The 20,466-nt window shown below is 36.7% G+C and overlaps 1 protein-coding gene across 2 annotated transcripts in view; it reads right to left on the bottom strand.

Moving 5' to 3' along the window:
- Window positions 1-672: 672 nt before the first annotated feature.
- Window positions 673-20,466, bottom strand: part of LOC143412244 (uncharacterized) — a 171,339-nt gene continuing 151,545 nt past the window's right edge. For both annotated transcript variants that reach the window (XM_076873101.1, XM_076873104.1), the window contains one exon: window positions 673-764. Coding sequence is in view for 1 of the 2 variants with exons in the window: in XM_076873104.1 (XP_076729219.1) it covers window positions 737-764 (28 nt within the window). In the remaining variant the exon portion in view is untranslated. The remainder of the gene's footprint in view (window positions 765-20,466) is intronic.

Raw genomic sequence — 20,466 nt, 5'->3', positions numbered from 1 at the left:
AGCAACCTAGTGAGGCCCTCAGCAACTTAGTGAGGTCCTGTCTTAAACTAAAAAATTAAAAGGGATGGGGATATGGCTCAGTGATTAAGCACTCCTGGGTTAAATCCCCAGTACCAAAAAAAAAAAAAAAAAAAAATGCAGTATAAACTCAGCCTTTGAATATTCTTGGGGGCAAAAAAAAAACAAGTACTCAATTGGTAACTAATGACATAAAGAACCTTCACCAAGTTCACATAAGCTAGAATCAGAAGATAGGGCTTCCTATCTAAAGCACAAGAGAAAATGTAAATCAAAATAATATTTTACTTCTTGCACATAACCAAAAGACGAGAATTAGCCACTGCTTACTGGTCAACGTAGTGAATCACCAGAAACAAAGGGAAAACAATTGTGGGATCACGCAACATATACTCAGTAAAGTCCAATTTGTCAGACTGTTTCATAATACATAACATTTTAAAAGCATTAAAAATGATTTTGCATTTTAAAAGACATAATGAGGAAAACAACACAGTCTCTTCATTTTTGTTACTAGTAAAACACTTGTCAGCACAATACCGAAGAGACAGGGACATAGAAGTCACTTAACCTTTTAGTGTATATCACCTGGCATGGTATTGTGTAGATTTTTAAAGAACATTAATATCTCCTATCTTGTAGGGGACAGCTTACCTTGCAAACTGCAACACTGTTAGCGTAGGATTTTTTTCTTACATCTTCATAATTTAATATTGTTTCATTGATGAACCAGTAGATTGTCAGCTCTATTCATTTATGTGACGTGAGCAAAGATCCAACCCAAAAAAGGAAAAAAAAAAAAAGTGAGGTCAATTTTCGTGGCCGCTGTATTTAATAATATCTCCCAGGCAATAGAGTTAAGCACACATTAATAGTTATGACTTAGTATGCTCTACCTTTAGCAAGTCTTTGATTTTCCTATATATATACCCGGGGCTGTATTAACACTCACACGAAGGTACAATCCTCATTTTTATTTTAAGTTTTCTTCCTTCTTAGTTTTATTAGATTTATTAATCATCTACTCCTCTCTTATTTATAGTGAATGTTCTGGTTAGGGTTTCAAAGCATTTTTCCATTAAATACATTTATAATTTTCAGGAAAAAAATAAATTCTTCCAAGACCAATGGATTTTTCACTTATTTCACATTTATCTCAAAATATGAGGGCTTTGCTTCCTATTGCTCTGATTTTCAGAAAAGACAAAAGGCAACAGGAAGAAAAGCACAAGTTTTCTCATGGAAAAACTTGAAGCTTCTGTTTCAAATAATTCCACAGTGGATTTTAAACAAACATGCATTAATGCTGTTTTAGGAAAAGCATCTATCAAAGGAAGCTACTGGGTTGAACCTCCTTGTCACTACTTTCCCAAATTTGACCTACAACAATGGCAACTCCATATGATTTAACTTAGTTCTCATATCTTCACCCACACAATACAAGGACTGTTCAGAGCAACAAAATGATCCTTTAGATATCCAGGGGGATTCTGTGCTAAACTTACAGCTCAGGGAAGAAAGGCGAAGGCTGTGACCCAGAAGTGACAGATATACCCTAATGACTGGTTTGGTGAACACTTTGGTACAATTTATTACATAAAAGAGGTGGTGAAATTAATTACCCAAGTGGCCCCGGTCCATTTCCTATCATCCTTCTTGAGACATGAATATGATAAATCTGGACACCAGGGAACATTTTAGAGAAGGTTGTGTTGCCATTAAATGCAACACATTAAATGGCTCTCAGACTCTCAGAGGGGCTTCTAAATCTGTTCACTAAGACACCCTCCAAACCCACACCTTGCCCATTTTCTTTCAAGAACAAAAAAAAGAGTCAAATTCTTGACAAACAAGATTAACCTTTCAGTCTCAACTTTGTCTCAACAACCCAATGCTGGAAAAACCAACTGGAATCATACTTTGATCATTTGCTTCAAAAATGCCAAAGAGAAACTATTTGTGTGCTAGAAAACAAAGGGATGATTTTGAAATAAATTCTTGCACAGAATCAGAGCTGAGGACCAACTAAGACTAGAGACCAAGGAAGATCCTGGTATACATTAGAATAAAGATAGGAAGGTACTTTGCAGAAAAAAGTAGGGGATAGTTTTGATATAGTCATGAATGAGGAAAAAAAAAGATATGAAGACTCAAAGAATCCAAATATATTTATTTTCTAGGATTGTAAACAAAGGAGTTCTGTTTAAAAAAAAAACAACTATAATTTTTATAAGTATAAAAAAAATAGGAGAGAACCCACCCAATTGGCACTACTGGGATAGATGCCCCACAGGAGCTAATTTAGGTTGTCATTTATTTTTTAAAGAAAGCTAAGGACTTGAGAGGGACCAAGGAAGGACACGAGTCAACAAAATCCTGCAGGTGATGATTCCAACAGGTGTGTTGCTGTTGTTGTAATATGGACAATGGTCGTGACCAATGTGATGGTAGATTTCTAGATAATTTTTAAAATATACTACTTGTGAAATTTCACCTCTGAAATTGACATAAATACAAAATGATGTTAGAATTGTAATAATGGCTTTGGGATCCAGTTCTTCTCATTTCCCCATATACAACCCCTTTGAGCAGAGGAACTCAACTCAGGAGATTCAGGGTTTACAGGTGAGGATAATGATACAGGCATCAGAAGAGCACATGGAATTAGTTCCTGTTACTAAATGGCCTCTGAGGATAAAATATAGTATACATTTCCCCAGATTAATTGTTTTAAGTTATAACAATCAACCCAGGTGGAAGATTTCCACACTGTGGATAATTTACTGAAGGATAGAAAAAAAATACTATTGTAAACTGACTTTAAAAGTTCAGTTACCATTATGGAAAGCAGTATGGAGATTCCTTAGAAAACTTGGAATGGAACCAACCAGCTATCCCACTCCTCAATTTATACTCAAAGGACTTAAAATCAGCATACTATAATGAAGCAGCCACATCAATGTTCATAGCAGCTCAACTGACAACAGCCAAATTATGGACCCAACCCAGGTGCCCTTCAACAGATGAATGGATAAAGAAAATGTGGCATATATACACAATGGAATATTACTCATCCTTAAAGAAGAATGAAATTATGGCATTTGCCAGTAAATGGATGGAGCTAGAGAATATCATGCTAAGTGAAATAAATCAATCCCCAAAAAACCAAAGGCCAAATGTTTTCTCTGATATGAAGATGCTAATTCACAATGATGGGGATGTGGCAAGGGAAGAATACAGGTAATTTGGATTAACAGAGGGGAGTGCAGGAAGGGGAAGGGGGTATGTGGGTAGAAAGAATTAATAGAATGAGTTGGACATGATTGTCCTATGTGCATATATGATTATATGACTAGTATAATTCTATATCATGTAGAACCAGAACAATGAGAAGATATTCTCCGTTTATGCATTATGTGTCAAAAGGCAGCCCACTGTCATGTATAACTAATTTGAACAAATAAAAAAAATGAAAAAGAGGAAAAAGGAGAAAACAAACAGTTCCTTTGAACTCTTAATGTTAGTAAATAGTCAGCGAGTAAAAGACAAAGAAAAGACTCTTCAACTTCTAGATTCCCTACCATATGTTTTTTGTGTGAGTATAAATAGCTTTGATTATTTGAAGACTTGTTTTTTTTAGGATTTCAATAACAGCAATTAGAAAACTTTATCCAGTGCAAGTATAGGATATACAAGTGAGCTACTGATTGCTGGAAAGATGTGAAGAAGAGAAGGGTTCAAATCCCAGGGAGCTAGCTCTAACCAGAGAGAAAACAGAATGATAGTATCTATGTGATGTCCCTTGAAAGGAACAGTGGGTCAGAGATGGTAACAGTTTTAAAAGCAGACAATAACCCATCCATTCAGATACAGCTCCTCCAGTGATTGACACAATGTAAGGCTTTCTCTCAGTGACACTGAGCTCAAACACAGAATTACAGATTTAGCTCTCCCAATATTTGCCACCCCACAGTTATGTCTCTTCCTGCCTACTTTCTGTTGCAATTTGAGAAACTTAGGGAAAGCATTTCTGTGAGGGCAGAGTATTTTTTTTAAAAAAAATAAATGATTTCTTCATTAAATCAGCCAAGTTTCTTGAGTCTAGCACTTTGCAAAATATTCTCCTTCCACTTTAACCCTGGGAATGTAGAAAGACTAAGAAAATAATGGAAAGAAACAAGAAGGTTAGCACAGAGAGATCACATAGCTTCCATTCATTCAAACTTGGAACACCATTCATATACTCAAAATCAAAAGGAGTGCAACCTCCCCTTGGTTTATCATCCCATTCCATGGAGGATGGAAGAAGACCATTGCTGATAAGGGCCTTACAGAGGATTTTCCCTAGAGCCCTCATTTTGCAAGCAAGGAGAAGGAGGTCCTGGAAGACACCAAAAGGTGGTGACTCAAAGCCACCATCACTGTGGGACACTCTAATGTTCTACCAACCACAGCTGCCTGAAAACCGTAATGGCTTTTCCAAGTCTTAGATGATGGTTAATGACACCCACAGTGAGATAAGATGGAGATGCTCTTCTCTCTCTTGGGGAAAACAGCTCACTGCTTCAGAACCTGCAGGAACAGCTGGGAGTTGGACAAGGCCACAGCTAACCCAGCTTTCAGGGTCACCTCAGCCTTGGAAAGAACACACTGCAACTTCAGCTGAGCTCAGTTGTCCCAACAAACCATCTCTGGTGGTAATTATGACATTTCTACTGATTCGTTAAAAACTTTTCATTACATCCGTCTACTTACAATAGAACAGCTCCCTCCATCTTTAATAAAATAGAGTGGTAGGAGAAATACTCAGTACCAGGTAAAGTCCAAACCGAAATGATAGCATCACTCGCTCCATCAAGGAGGCCAAGAAACAAAAGAGGAAGGAAAAAGCGAGCTTTATTAAAGGAAGATAAGTGCAGAGAATGCTGAGGAGGGAATGTGGGGAGGAAGGAGGCATTTGCTCAATCAGTACCTATTTTCAGAATTTCCTTCAAGCTGGCTTGGACTGAGAGTCATCAATTATTTAAAAGATGTAACATGATGCTTCCTTCGTTGAGGCAAATCTGCAAGCAGACCCCAAGAGAAAATAAAAAATGAATTAGGCAGAATTTATTAGTGTGCTTGGAGAAAACAAAGATTTAGCTATTTGAGACTGACTCTTGTTTTAGAAATAGTTCAATTTTGTCTCCTAAAATCCACAAACCTTTTCCCCCCCTTTCTCCTCACCTATTTATTTATCATTTTCTACAGTAGACCGCACACAAAAGGAGGAATGAATCATTTCCTAAACTTCTCCTTTCTTTTCAGATTGGGCTTGATGTATTGTCTTCATTTAAATTACAAATACACTAATCTGTAACACTGTTTACCAAGTAGCATTTTAAATGAAAGATACAAGAAATTGCATCACTCACATTTTAAAAATGACTTTAGACTCCGGACCTCATAAAAAAACAGCCGACAGTGTTCTCTGCCTTTGGCTGCTATATTTCAAGTCCAGTGAATGAAATTCAATTAGTGGGCTTTGTACTTAGGACATTATGATTCTGATGGCTGGTCTGATCAAAACGGGTGTGCCAAGGCCTAGTTCTGAATTTTGGCAGCGCTCAGTTAAGGAAAAATTCAATGGAGTGGGTTGGCATGAGGGAAGTTAGTTTCAGAGATGTTTAATCTTCACCATGATTAGAAAATACAGGAGGAGATCTGCTCCCCAGGATGGCTCATTAGTATTTACTAAGTAAATGAATTAACTTTTGGAGAGACCTCAATACCTGAGTCTGTCATTACCAGTTTTAGTACTTTCTAAAAATAGCAACTAGCTTAACATAAACCAGTAACTGAAGGGAATCAAATACACCACAGATTTGATTCACCCTTAGATTTGGATCTGCCTCTGCTGGTATTCCAAATACGTAATGGACCAGAATCTTAGCGATGCTGACATCAACTGCCTAATATAAACAAAACAATAAGCACGTCAAACAAATCTGAGTTCAAGAGAGGACATGTCTTTAGAACTTCGGAAAACAAGACCACTCACAGCAAAAGCCCTGAGCTAATACCAACCTAGTTCACCAGGAGTCTGGACCCACCTGGACCAGTATAGGGATGCTGAAACACCACTTTATATCTACACAGATCGAACAGAATGCTAAGAGTAAATCAAACTGGTCAAAACATGGCCTGACGGTTTGGACAGCAAAAATAGAGAAGCAATGGTGGAAAATTTCAGAAGGATCCACCTACAGCCATTGGTCTATTAATAATCATCTTAATTAGCTAACTGAGATCTGAACATCTATTTGAGCTTCAGGGTTGTCATCTTAAAATACAGATCAGGGGCTGGGGATGTGGCTCCATGGTAGAACAGTGCTTAGCGTGCTTGGGACCCCAGGTTCAATCCTCAGCACCTCAAAAGAAAAAGAAAAAAAAAACTCACAGATTGGCTCACATTATATCTTTGCAGACACAAAGGAACATTCTTGGCCTCTCTTTTCTCTCATCACCATTATCCATCCCATCTCCAAGTCTTTCCCCCTTCTTGGAAAACAATGACGGGAATGATCACATTAAATTCCAAGAAAATTATTAATGCAATATATACACAGATTCCAGAAGTGGCATCTGACTTCTCAGGACACTCCTTGGAAAGTTGTTCTAGGCACTTTATATATAGCCCACAGCTCCCTACAGATGGTGGCCTTGACACCTCATGAGTGCCCTTGGTCTTATTTTTTTCTCTGACTCAAAAGTGTATCGCCCCAGTCTGTTGTTGATATGAGTATATTGTATCAATGTATTTTCAGAGATAAAGAGATCCACTTTGAAACAAACCTTCTCCCGGGTCAAATACCAAGGGGAAAATGCACATTCATTTCTTTCCCACAAATGGGCTGCTTCAGATGTGTTTTCTCAGAATTCATCAGGAGCATGAAGGGCTACGGTGGTTTGTTCCAGCTTATAGGGGTTAGTTAGGCCTCTGCATCTCTTCCCAATTCCACACTCAGTGAATTCATGTTTGTAGCTTGAAACTATCTAGTATTTGTATGAAGAAACTTGGCAAACAACAGAAATCAGACGAGGTTGCCCTCCTTCCCCAACACCCACCCCCCCACACATACACACCAGTGAAACAGCCAGTTTACTATCACATCACTGAAAAAGGCTTTGATTTCATCATACCCTTCCTGGCAAATAAAAAATACTATAGAGTGTCCCACATTAATCCCCATCTTTTTTTTTTTCCTTTATGATGAAGACTAACCAGCAGTTCACCAAACTCCTTTTTACTCTGCACATAGTTGGACTGATTTCCCTGGTCACCTGTGAACTTATGTTGTCATGGGACTGAGTTTCCTCCATGCAGAAAGAGGAGTGATGGGAGTCTCTCCATAGGTGGTACATGAAACCCTCCCTCACCCGTATCCCACATGGTGTCCTTTCTGCTACCTTGACTTCCACACACCAAAGTCAGAGAGCCACCAAGACAGGAGGTCTGTCTTCACATTGCCACGTGAAAGAGATTCATCCCAATCAGGAATACTCATTATGGACTTTATGTAATGAAACAAAAATAATCTTTATTATGTTTGAACCATTAGATGTTAGGGGGAGGCGGTATTTGACATCTGAATCATCATGACTACACTCAAGACTCTTTCTCCTCTTTTTTAAAACTATTTTCTTTCCTCCCTTTCTTGGATATGATACATCCAGGGATGAGCACTGGTCAAGCTGGGGAAGACAGACATAGGGGAATCTCATATGATACTGCTTTCTCACCCACAGTTTTTATTTCACTTGAGAATCTTTGGTTCTGTGTGTCTGGGCAGTTCATTCCAATACTTTTCAGCTGTCAAGCTGCGCTCCTTCCATAAACTTGCAATACAGGGGGCAGCTTCCTCTTTCTCCTTTCAGTGATGTCACCTAAATGAGATGTTCCAATTTAGAATCATTTCCACGTTAGAAATATATGAAGAATCCAATCCATATGCCCTACGACGTGTCAAGGAAATTAACTATAAAGACAGTATCGATATTATACAATTAAAATGAGAGCTCTTAACATATTTAATTTCCCCCTGACCTGACTTTCTTCAGTCATTATGGACAAAAAGTATGAATTCATTATTTGCAAATAGCCCGGATTGCTTAATATATTCTGGAAAGAACTGAGAAACCCTCTTGTGTGCACATGCACATACATCCAAGCATGCAGGTTGCTCTATCAAGGGCAAATATGATGATAAAGGTAAAGATAAGGAATATGATAAGCTGTTAACAATGCAGACTCAAGATAGTGGAAATATAAACACATTTTGGGTTCATGTATTTTCCATAACACCCAAAAGAAAGGAACAAGGGAGGGAGGGAAGGAGGGAAGGAAATTAAAAAAAAAAAAATCCTTTTAACCTTTCCAGATTATTTACTATATAAAGCATCATATGTTTCGCCCCTATAAACTTGCATAAGGAATCTATTTGGGGGTGTTTTGGATTGTTGTGTTTTTAAAAATTTAACAATCACAGCTCTGAAGCTTAATCACTTGTATGTGCTACCAAACCAGATGGTTCAAGTGGGTGTTTGTTTACAAGCTCTTTGCATAAGGTTTTTTAGCTTCTTTTTAGGCCAAAGCTGAATATTTCAACTCAGAAAAGAGGCAATAAAGAATAAATGGGTAAAAAAAAAAAAAAAAAAAACACTAGATTTCATAGGTCCCTAGGCTTCTTCCTCTCACTCCACCTCTGTCTTGTGCACTTCTCCAAGGATACATCAAGGACTAAAGAAATAAGAACATACACTCAGAGTGCTCCTCTGTGTGGAGCATCGACACACTCTGGAGGCAGGAGGCATCCACCATGGACCATGCACTGTTCTGGATGCTATCAGTGGATCAGCTAGAAAAGCACAAAGCACCCTGTCTTCCCAACCCCTTCACCATCCTGAAGCTCTAGAATTCAGTGTGTTTCCTGTTGTTAGTGGCACTTGCACTAAGCTGTTTGCACCAGACACATTCACTCCCAGCTTCCTCCTTCTGCATTAGATGAAAGGAAAGAAAGAAAATTCACATGATTTCCCCATTCTTTGTTGTGGATGCATTAACCACACTTACTACCTACAAATTGCAAAGGCCCACAGGTTTATTTACTGCAAAATAAGTAAAAGAATCATGAAGGTTTCCCATAGAAGAATGAAAGGCACAAACTTTCCTGGCTTTGAAAATAAACAGCATGTATTTCTTATTTTCTTGATGAGAACATTATGTCTCTCCTAGCTCTCCATCTGCTCTGGTACTATAACCAACCATTCAGTTGAAATAAAACACAATCAAAACTTGCTACCTTTATTTTTTTTGTTTGAATTTGTTCTAATTAGTTATACATGACAGTAGAATGCATTTTGACACATGACACATAAATGGAGTATAATTTCTCATTTTTCTGGTTGTACATGATGTAGAATCAAACTGGTCATTAGTCATATATGTACATAGGGTAATAATATCAGATTCATTCTACTATCCTTCCTATCCCTATACCTCTCACCTCCCTTCACTCCCCTTTGCCTAATCCAAAGTACCTCTATTCTTCCCTAGCACCACATCCTCTATTGTGAATTCTGTCTTTGGTTTTGGGGGATTGGCTTATTTCACTTAGCATAATATTCTCCAGTTCCATCCATTTACTGGCAAATGCCATCTTTTCACTCTTTTTTAAGGCTGAGTAATATTCCATTGTATATATCTACCACATTTTCTTTATTTATCTGTTGAAGGACACCTAGGTTGGTTCCACAGTTTAGCTATCATGAGTTGCTTCACTGTACTATGGTGATTTTAATTCCTTTGGGTACAAACCAAGGAGTGGGAGATCTGAGTCAAAGGGTGGTTCCATTCCAAGTTTTCCGAGGAATCGACATATTGCTTTCCATATTTTAACATGAGTGATAATGTTCAGCAGAGTTAGCCTACCCAGTATTTATGTCTTAAATCATAGGCTATTCTTTTGTGCTACCTAAACTTTTGTTGAAAACCAAAATGGTCTTTTTCTTGTCACTGCCTAATCAGTTCCAAAAACAATGATATTTGCAGTGAAAGAGGCAAGTCTCTTAGTATTTCAGTGAGTTTAATTCTATCAAATTCTTTATAACAAATGAGCAAGAAGTTATAAACTAATGAAAAATGCATTTGGTCACTATTATGATTTTTCTCCTTTGCTACTTTGGGGGAAAATTGACTTTTGTATTTTTAATAAGTTCTTTTGGGTCCAGTTTTCAAGATGTAATATCATTTGTGACTTTAGACTATTACTGTTACCATTAACCTTTCATGTCCCCAGGTTCCACATCTGTGGATTAAACTGCCTGCAAATAGAAAATATGTGAAGAAACAGTGCATATCTACTGGTCATGTTCACTTTTCTTGACACCTTCCTTCAATTACATAGTATAACAACTATTTACATGGGATGTCCATTAATTAGGTATTCTAAGCAATCTAGAGATGATTTAAAGTACACAAGAGGATGTGTGTAGTTTACATGAAAATATTATGCCACTTTAAATAACAGACTCGGGCATTTGTAGATTTGGGTATTTTTTAAGAGTCCTGGAACAAATCTATGTATATGGAAGAAAAACTGTAATTTCACAGAAACAACACAGTTTCTGGCATACACCTTGTACTCCATGGATGTATGCTTAATGAATGAAGGAATAAATTAGTAGATATGAGTATTCTCTTTCAATTCTAATGATCTCAAAACTTGATTTAATATATGCCATTAGTCTTTGCAATGTAAAGTTAGGAACACCTAGATAAATTAGCACAATCATGATTTATGTGACTGTTTTGCCCCTTATTCTGGAAGTAACTTTAAGAAAGAGCTTTTTCATTGTTTATAGCTTTTAATAAAGGAGAGTGTATCTGGTGTAATTCAAACAGAATTGAAATACTATCTTGATTTTCAACAAAAGAAATAAAGCTTAGAAAATATACATGTGGTATGGAAACAGTGTCCACCACATAGGAATCAATCCTTCAGTAAAACTCATAGATAAAAACCAAATGCATGTAAAGGTAAAGACCTGTTGTAAGTGTAGAAGGTCAAACAGAAATCCAGTTCTTGGTTTGCTAAATATTCTTCCACTGATGCTAAGAGTAATTGTTCTTATTTGCAACACAGAACATTTTGCACAATTACTAAAGACGCTTATGCTATTGAGTAGATGGGAACTACAGTTTCATACATGAGAACAGCACAAAACCAGGGTATATAGTTTTTGCTCATAATTTCAGGAGGCAGGAAACTCTTTCAGAAATTCATATTATTAGTCTTATGCTACAAGCACACATCTCTGATAGAACTTTTATAAGATGTTGATCGTGAAATTTAGTTTAAAATTAGTGATCATATGAAAAGAGAATGAACAAAACCAAGGTGTGATTTCCTCTAATCATAACCCTTCATAAAGAACACTGTGAAAATCTACCCAGATCTCAGCACATAGAGCACTCTGCTACAGATCAAACGGGAATAGAGATACCAGCAATGGCCATGGAATATCATGGGTCCTAAACTATTTATGTCTTATATCCTGCTAGCAGCAGCATTTAGCATCAAACACAGATTATTCAGAGACTTAGATGATGCAGCAAGTGTCAATACTGATGTTACTATACATAGCCCAATAAACTGCACTTTGGACAATGATAGTAGTGTTAAGCTCAGGAACCACTCCGTGTATTAATGCCTTAATACAAATACATTGCTATAAGCATAGTTTACAGCATGAAAATATAAACACAAATCCAGGGATACTAATAAATCACTTTCTTGACTGCTTAAAAATATACTGCCAAAATGGGCTTTATGCCTTACACAATGGAGCAGAAGGCAGCGATATATATTTAAATTTTCCATTTTTAAGCTGTCACTCAAAAACTTTTCATACTTTTTTTAGCTTATTGATCTTACCGGCTTGTGATAAGACTTCAACTGCTTGGTTGGGCTGTTTTTAGCTTCTGCTTCTTATTAAAAGAGCTAAATCAGGAATCATAAAATGCTACTAATTTAGCAGTTTTCAATAGAAATGAAAGCTAAAAACAGCACCAAAATAGTGTAATCCTCATACTTTATTGCCCTAGAATCCCAGATTCAACTACCATGTAGCATAGCTTTGAGTATGACAGAACTGTGTATGTATTTGCATCAATATATACCAGAAAATAAAAGCTTATATTAAATATGCTAAATAATTGCTATTGATTTCTGATTTTGTTAAATATGTTTGCACATGGATACACACACAAAAATACACATACAGACTATATCTATTCTCTGTGCTTTTATATTCCCTTCTTTTTTTTCTTTAATTTACAAAGAAACATCCATCCTTAATTCCTTAATATTTTGTCTACTCCTTATCTTAAATATACATCTGGCATCTAAACATCCTCTGCAGAACAGCTGGGTGATGGCCCAAATCTTCTCAATCAACTTTTAAAACTTCTCAACATTAGGCCCCAACATAAATCATAATCAAAAATTTTTTTTTTTTTACCAATTCTGGGATCAGAACCTTGTTCTCTCAAATCCATGTCTGCTTCTCAAATTAGACTTTCTATGAGCTCTTCAGCAAAGTGTGATTTGTTTCTTCCTGCAGTGCTGGATTCAAAGTTCAAGGTTCAGTGTGAAAGGGATAGTGGCCCTCAAAACTAATTGCCCATATTTTGCAAAGGGCTGTAGGGAAAGACGAAACCACAGCCTCACAAGGACAGGATCCATAATAAATGTTTCTGTGATGAATGAGTTGTGTGGTCATGGTCGGGGTTCTTAGGACAGTCCTGAATCCTGCCCACTCAGATATGACAAAGCACTGGCTTTGCTCTTATTCTTCAGGGCATCCTACCCTCAAGTCCTCACCAGTAGGAATACTGGTAGCAACTACAAAACAGTCAGGAAATTTATTCTCAACAGCAACTGCAACTGGATTTTTTTGTTGCTATCATTAAGCCCACCTTTTAAGTAAACCCTGAAAGCTATGCAAGCAGAAAATGTTAAAAAATTAGATATTTTCAGGGTTGGGCATGCAGCTCAGTGGTAAAGTACTTGCCTATCATGTGTGAGGCCTTAGATTCAGCCCTCAGCATTGTAAAATAAAATAATAAAAATATTTACAAAGGGAAGATCTGTTTCTTTCTCAGTACATCAAATGTCACCGGTCTTCCAAAAACGTTCCTTGTTTACTTGCTATCTCCTATTGTCAAGATTTTTAATCTTCCTGCAATATTTCAAACTGAGTCCCCAAATCTTTCCTGACAGGGCCTCACTGCCAGCTACTAGCATGTGGACAGCACCAGGAGCCATTAGTTTTCTAGAGAGCTCCCTGTTCCCTCTTTGTACCCTCATTTCCACTAATGCAACCGCTTCTTTGAACATTGCCTCACGGTCACTCGCGCTGGGTCACTTGGGCTTGTCTACAATCTGCATATGTATATATGTGTGGGAGTGTGTACACCCAACCATAGAGGCACATTTCCTTTTCTCTCCCACATAAATATGGTGATGAATTGGCCGCTTAGAGCTTTTCTGACAGCCAGTGGAAATGGTAGCTACAGTGACCAGAGGATGTCCTAGTTCCTCCATGCAGAAAGGTATTCAGCGCACGTAATAATTATCCATCCATCTCGTTCACACTAAAGGCATGGCAATGCAATTTCAGCCTTATAATCAAGACCATATGACAAAAACCGAGGCCATTAGGGACCAATTTCAAGTATTCTCTGCAAGACAATGATTTTCCAACTGCACTTACATATGCTGAATAGTTACCTCTGCACCACCGCACCTGCTCTCATTTACGTAACCCCTCTGTTTTCCAAAGCCTTTCTCAGTAATGCAATAGAGTAAAGTTTTAAAGGCCTGCTGGCTTCCCCTCTCCTTCATTAATTTTTTTTTTCATTTCCCAAAGCATAGTATAAAAATGCTGAGGGCAAAATTTCTGCTGGTGCCAATGACCATATTTCAGAGATTTGCTTTCCTCTTCTTCTTTTCTATCCCCTCTGCACAGATTCTACCCTCGCTGCTTTTCTTTGAACTGAAGCATGGTCCTCCAAGCCCATAATTACTTCACATGTACTTTTGACCTCACCACTTCAGGTTCAGTGACATAATAATGTTGTCTCTGAAAGGACGTGATGTCATCATAAATCACCGAGCTGTACCAGTAAAAGCTCTTCTTGCACAGTGGGAAGGATGCTAAAATTATTTTTAAATTATATATGATGTAGCTCAAGCTTTAAAAAGTCTAAATAAATAAATAAATTGATGCCCCTTTAAACAGATATAATTGCAAATACTAAATGTAATGATGCAGTTCACCATCAATAAATCGTTGATTTGGAGAATCATAAGGATGTTAAGAAGGAATACACAAAATAGCCTATGTAAAATAAAAAATGAGCCAGACACTATATTTTACTATTATTAGACTTTCTATGAACTCCATACTCATTCTTCAATTGTTTAAGAGAAGAGAAATTATCCCTAAATATCAACTAATTGTCATCTTGGGTCTTTAGCTTATAAGTCAAGTTGTATCATAATATCTTACCTCTGAATATGTTTTAAAATTAAGAGATGACAGACTTGTTAATACAAGTCCCATTGGTATTTTTTTAGTTGCATGACTGCTTGGAGTTTTTGTTAAATGCCTTAAGTAATAGCAATATGATAAAAAAATTAAATCTCAATACAGCCCCTCTCCTCTGAAGAAAGATTTACACATTTTTGGAAACCACTTTCCAGAAAATTCTGAAAAGATACTCTACAAGAACTCTACCCCTGCATTGGAACCATCAAAATCGAGTTAAGTTTTCTTAATTCTACACCCTGGAAATACCATCTTTATTCCCACTTCTTGATGCTTAATTTAACATGATGAATCTTGGCCTCTTCTCGGGAAACAAGAGCAGATTGTATTATATAATCATCAATATAGTGCCCTCAGGAGCTCATAATTACATGATCTAAGCATGTGTAAATAAGGGAATTTATATTAAATGAGTCAAAGATCATAGTTTTATCATTCCATCAGTTGCACAGCATTCTGATATCCTACTTTGGTTCTAAATGTACAAAAAAAAATGTATGCCTCAGAATATCAAGGCTATCACATATAAATGGATATGGTTCCTGTTAACATATATGCTATATTTCCTCAATTAAGATACTTGCCAACTGACAGGCAGAGGAGTAAGTTGTGACATCTCAGTAGCGATCCTGCCTGAGCATGTGTGAACTTAGCTGTTCATCTGATTGTCACCTCACTGATATTATTTGCATTGGCAACAGCACATAGAGTTGGTTTTAACTTAAATTTGAATCTCTTAAAGTGCCTTCAGAAAAGATTGCCCTGTGGTGCTACACTGGAAAGAAAGTCATTGTATGTACAGGAACTAGCCTGTCACATGCCTGGCAATGCAGTTACAGACAAGAGAAATGGCCAAGCCTTTCACAAGAAAATATAGAATTTTCAAAACTAACAGAGGTTGGTGTGAACAATTACTGTGTCACTCAGGTGCCAATCATTGTTCAGTCAAAGGCTTTCAGTTAAGGAATAAACAAAACCCCAAGTTTAGCCAAGTAGGAAAAGCAACCAAAAAAACAAACAAACAAACAAAAAATAGATAAAACCCTAGTATTCTACAATAGTCTTGAAATTGTCCTAAAGATGATGAAGAGGTTGAGATCATAAAGATGGGTTATGGAAAGCACCACATGACCATGGAATCAAAAGTACTTGTCAAAAGCCAGGCATGGTGGTGTGCATCTATAATCCAGCTACCTGAGAGGCTGAGGTAGGAGGATCATAAGCCCAGCCAATTTAGGGAGACCCTGTGCAAAAGTTTAAAATAGTAATAAAATTTAAAAGGCTGGAGATCTAGCTCAGTGATACAGTGTCCCTGAGTTTGCTCCCCAATAATACCACAAAAAAGTGTGTGTGTGTGTGTATGTGTGTGTGTGTGTGTGTGTGTGTGTGTGTACTATCAATGGATAAAAGCAATTCCAAAGATTCAACTATGGAAAAGGTATGCTCAGATTCTCATGATGCTTTGCTGAACTCTGGGGATACCACTTTCCTGTTACCTTCTTCCTGACCAGTAGCTTCGTCCATTTTCTTTAAGAAGTTAAGTCCTTAGATAGCTTCTGTCATCTTTATGGACTCATTCCTCAGGTGGTTACAGCTATGTTCTATAGTTTTGAGTAACATACACACACTCCCAAAGTTAGACTTTCACCAAGATGACTCCTCTGAGCTCCAGTCTCATTTATCCATCTTCCTACTCAGCACATTAATTTGAATGTCTAATTTGCATCTGAAAATGAACTTCTTACAAAAGCCACTTCTGATTACTCTTACCCCTTTAACCAACTCTATTCTTTCCCCAGTATGTTCCATCTTCTGGTTGCTCAGACCAAAACCTTCAGACCATACCCTTGACTTTCCTTAACATCGTTCAGGGAACCCATTTGGCTCTTCCTTCAAAATATACATAGGACTCAACAGTTCTCTTCCTCTTTACCACCCCAGTCCCCATCACCATCATCTCTACACTGGACAGCTATGGTGGCATCACAGCTGATTTCAACCTCTGCCCTCTTCAGTCTTTTCTCCACAGAGAATCCGGAGTGACAGTTTATCTTTTTAAAATGCAAATATTCAGTTATTAATTATTAATCATTACCTACAACATAATGCACCGATTTAAAAAGTAAAATCTGTTGAACTTTTACAAATGGATGCATCCTTAAAACCATCCCAATTGTTACAGGATATTTTTATGACCCCAGAAGTTTCCCTTACAACCCTATCCAGTCAATCACCTGCCACAGGAGACCATGCTCTGATTTTGTTCTGATTTCTATTATCAGTTCTTACTTTTGCCTGTTTGAGAAATACCAAATGAATGAGAATATGTGGTACTTTGTTATATGTGTGCCTAGTTTTCTTTTCTACAACCTAACATTTATGAGGTTAATCATTGTTGCTGAGGATGTTTGTAGTTCATAGTTTATTGAACAGTAGTGTTCCACTGCACAAATATACCACAATTTGCTTATTATTCATTAGTGGACATTTAGGATTGTTTCCTAGTTTTTAGATATTTATGAATACAATTCCATGAACACTATATACTAGACTTTTTGTGGACATATGCCTTTGTTGTTTTTAGTAAATACCTGAGTGTGGGATTGCTGGGTCATAGGGGAGAAATTAATAATTTCATACAAACTGCCTATTTTCCAAAGTCTCATGTTATTTCACACATGCACCAGGGATGGGAAAAAAGTTCAGACTGCGTTACATTCCAACATACATTTAGTTACTGTGAGTAGGGTTTTTGTTGTTGTTTCTTTTAATTGTAGTCATGGGGTATAAAATGATATCTTCTTGTGATTTTATTTCACCTTTCCCTGATAACTCATGATTTTGACATGTTTTCATGTGCTTACTGACCACTTGTATATTTTATTTTATAAGGTGTTTATCCAAGTCTTTTGTCCATTTTTAAAGAGTGAATTTTTAAAATATGTTATATTGTCACTCCTCTGTTCAGAGATGTCCACTGGAATTCAGATAAACTCATAAAAGCTAAAATCTTTACAACATTCACAAAGGGATAACATGATCTGCTGCCAGGTAACATTGTGATCTCATCTCCTAGTAGGAATCAGCTGGCTTCAGACACCTCAACATCCTTCAATCCCTGAAGGACCTCTCAGGGCACCTCTGCAGGAATTTTCTGGTACCAAAGATCCATCTGCGTCTTCTCTCACTTCCTTTACTGCCTTCTGGAATATTCTACATAAAATAAAAAGCACATCCCCGGCATTCTCTATTCCCCTTTCCAATTTCATTTTGTCCCTAATGTGAACCAAACAGACTTTCAAGAGCAAAGTGAAAAATCATATAAAACATATGCCTATGTATGTGTATATATCATATATGTTATAGTGATTCTATTAAGTAATAGTAACATAGATAAATAAACAAACCTATACTGACTTAATAAGTGCTAGGTACTTATAATCCTCATAAGAATCTAAGAAAGGAGTGCTGTCACGTTACAGATTAGGAAATCGAGGTTTTAGAGTGTTTAAGTAACCTGTTAAATTCATATGCCTAGTCAATTCCATAGTCAGAATTTGAACTTTGTTGTATTGCATGAGTCTGCCTAAATATTAAATATATACATATGTATATGTAAATTTGTGTATGCAAATTTAATTATAAATAGAACATATAAGAATGAAGCCTGTAACGTAGAAAAAAGTAAGCATAACAATTCTAGTTCTTTGGTCATGCTTTTATAAAATTATAATGTACACATATTTCTAGTATTTAAATTTTCTTTCTGTAATAGTTAAAAAGTAACTGTATCACAAATGTAAGTTATGAAAATAATAAAATGAATTCTCATGAACCTACTGTCCAGTTTAAGTAAGAAGCACTAGCCAAACTGCTCATGCTGCCACGGACCATCTTCAAACACATACAACCCCACTTCTCAACACAAAGTAAACACATCTTGAATTGCATTTGTATTATTCTTGGTTTTTCTTGGAAATTTAATTACATAAGTGTGCCTATAAATAATATGTAGTTTATTTCCTTGTGATTTTTTCAAGATGGTGTCAAACAGCCAAGCATGGGGGCACACATCTATGATCCCAGTGACTCAGGAGGCTGAGGCAAGAGGATGGTAAGTTCAAGGCCAGCCAAATACAGAGTTTTGCCTAAGACCATGCCAGATGGTAACTTGGTATCTAACAAAAGCAAATCACAGATCTGTGGAGAAACAAGAACTCTTCAGCAACTTAATGAGACCCTGCCTCAAAATGAAAAGAGCTGGGAATATAGCTCAGTGGTAGAGCACCCCTGGGTTGAATTCTCAGTACCAAAAACCATAAAAGTTGGCATCATACTATGAATAGTCTTCTCTGGTTATTTTTGTTTTCTCATTAAATCTTATGCCTCTATGATTCATCCATGTCAATGCCCATTGCTTCGGATCATTGATTTCACTGCTATCCTATATTCCATTGTAGAAACATACCAAATTTGTTATCCTTCTGCTGACTACTTCCATCAGAAATCAAGATGTATTTATAAAGCTACTGTAAGACAATATGATATTTACACAAGGAGAAACAAATTGATCAATAGAACCAAATAGAGAGCTTAGCAACAGGACCATGCCAGATGGTATACTTGGTACCTAACAAAAGCAAATCTGTAATCTGTGGGAAAGAAAGAACTCTTCAGTAAATGATTCTAAGATACTTGATTCATTTTCAAAGGGACCTACTTTGCACTACACATGACCACAAATTCCAGCTGCATTGAATACTGTGAAAAGCAAACTTCCAAGACTTTAAGGTAATACCAATGAATATTTTTATTAACTTATTTAGAATACATAGAACACATAGACATCACCTATTTCTTATTAAGGACTTCTTTTTGCAGCACAGTCCTGTCTTTGCTAAAATAGTCACCATCTGAATATCTTATTTTTATTGTCTCTATTTCTTCCTATGCTTAAAAGAGTGGGAACCTAATACACTGTTAACAGACTTTTATTTTAGGCTGTTTTCTGTTTCAGCATATCTAAAATTTTACCTTGCTTTAAACAAAAGCTACTAACCATAGGTGGCATTGTTGTAGCATATATCATGTTCTCAATTACCTGTATGACAGCAAAGACTGATACTAGTAAAACTTCATTTAAGTTTTTTAATTCAATTGAATGGGAAGGTCATTGACACTTCAGTAATTGCTATTGAAGACCATTTGGCTAAAGGAGAAAAACACACACACACATATATACACACAAAAAATAAATTGTGACTTAATCTTTACTTTGGATAACTCATTTTGAAAGAATTGCCCGGTATAGTCCTTGTTATAAGATCATTACTGCAATTATTTTCCTTAAGAATTTTTCTTAAGGATTTTAAAGCAATAGTCAAACATGACATAATGTATATAAGCCATATTAAGAAACATTGCTGTGCTTTCTTTTCCTTCATTTTTACAACTCCAAAGAGAAAGTCTGATTTTTAAAGTTTGGTTGTAGTTCTTAATTATGGAATAAACCCAGAGGAATGAAAAGATGAAAGAAGCAGTGTGGGAGATTTTGAGCAGCTCCCTTTCCATAGGTGGGCAACGTAGTAGCAAGTGGGTGACCTCAGTAGGAGCTCTTTTATTAGCTGAGAACCTTTGAATGTCCTTTCCTCCCAACTGGAGACCTCTGACGACGTTTTTTTCTTATTTCCTCTCTGTCTTCATTCCAAGAAAGTAGTTTGTGTCTAAAATTCTTTTAACTGTGCAAGTTTAAAAATGTGTTCCCACTTGAAAGCATGGCAGAGAGAGGGGTGTGAA

Source organism: Callospermophilus lateralis, chromosome 13, assembly GCF_048772815.1.
Source record: "Callospermophilus lateralis isolate mCalLat2 chromosome 13, mCalLat2.hap1, whole genome shotgun sequence".
NCBI lineage: Eukaryota > Metazoa > Chordata > Mammalia > Rodentia > Sciuridae > Callospermophilus > Callospermophilus lateralis.
The sequence above is the reverse complement of the archived record's forward strand: the minus strand, read 5'-3'. Positions and strand labels throughout refer to the sequence as shown.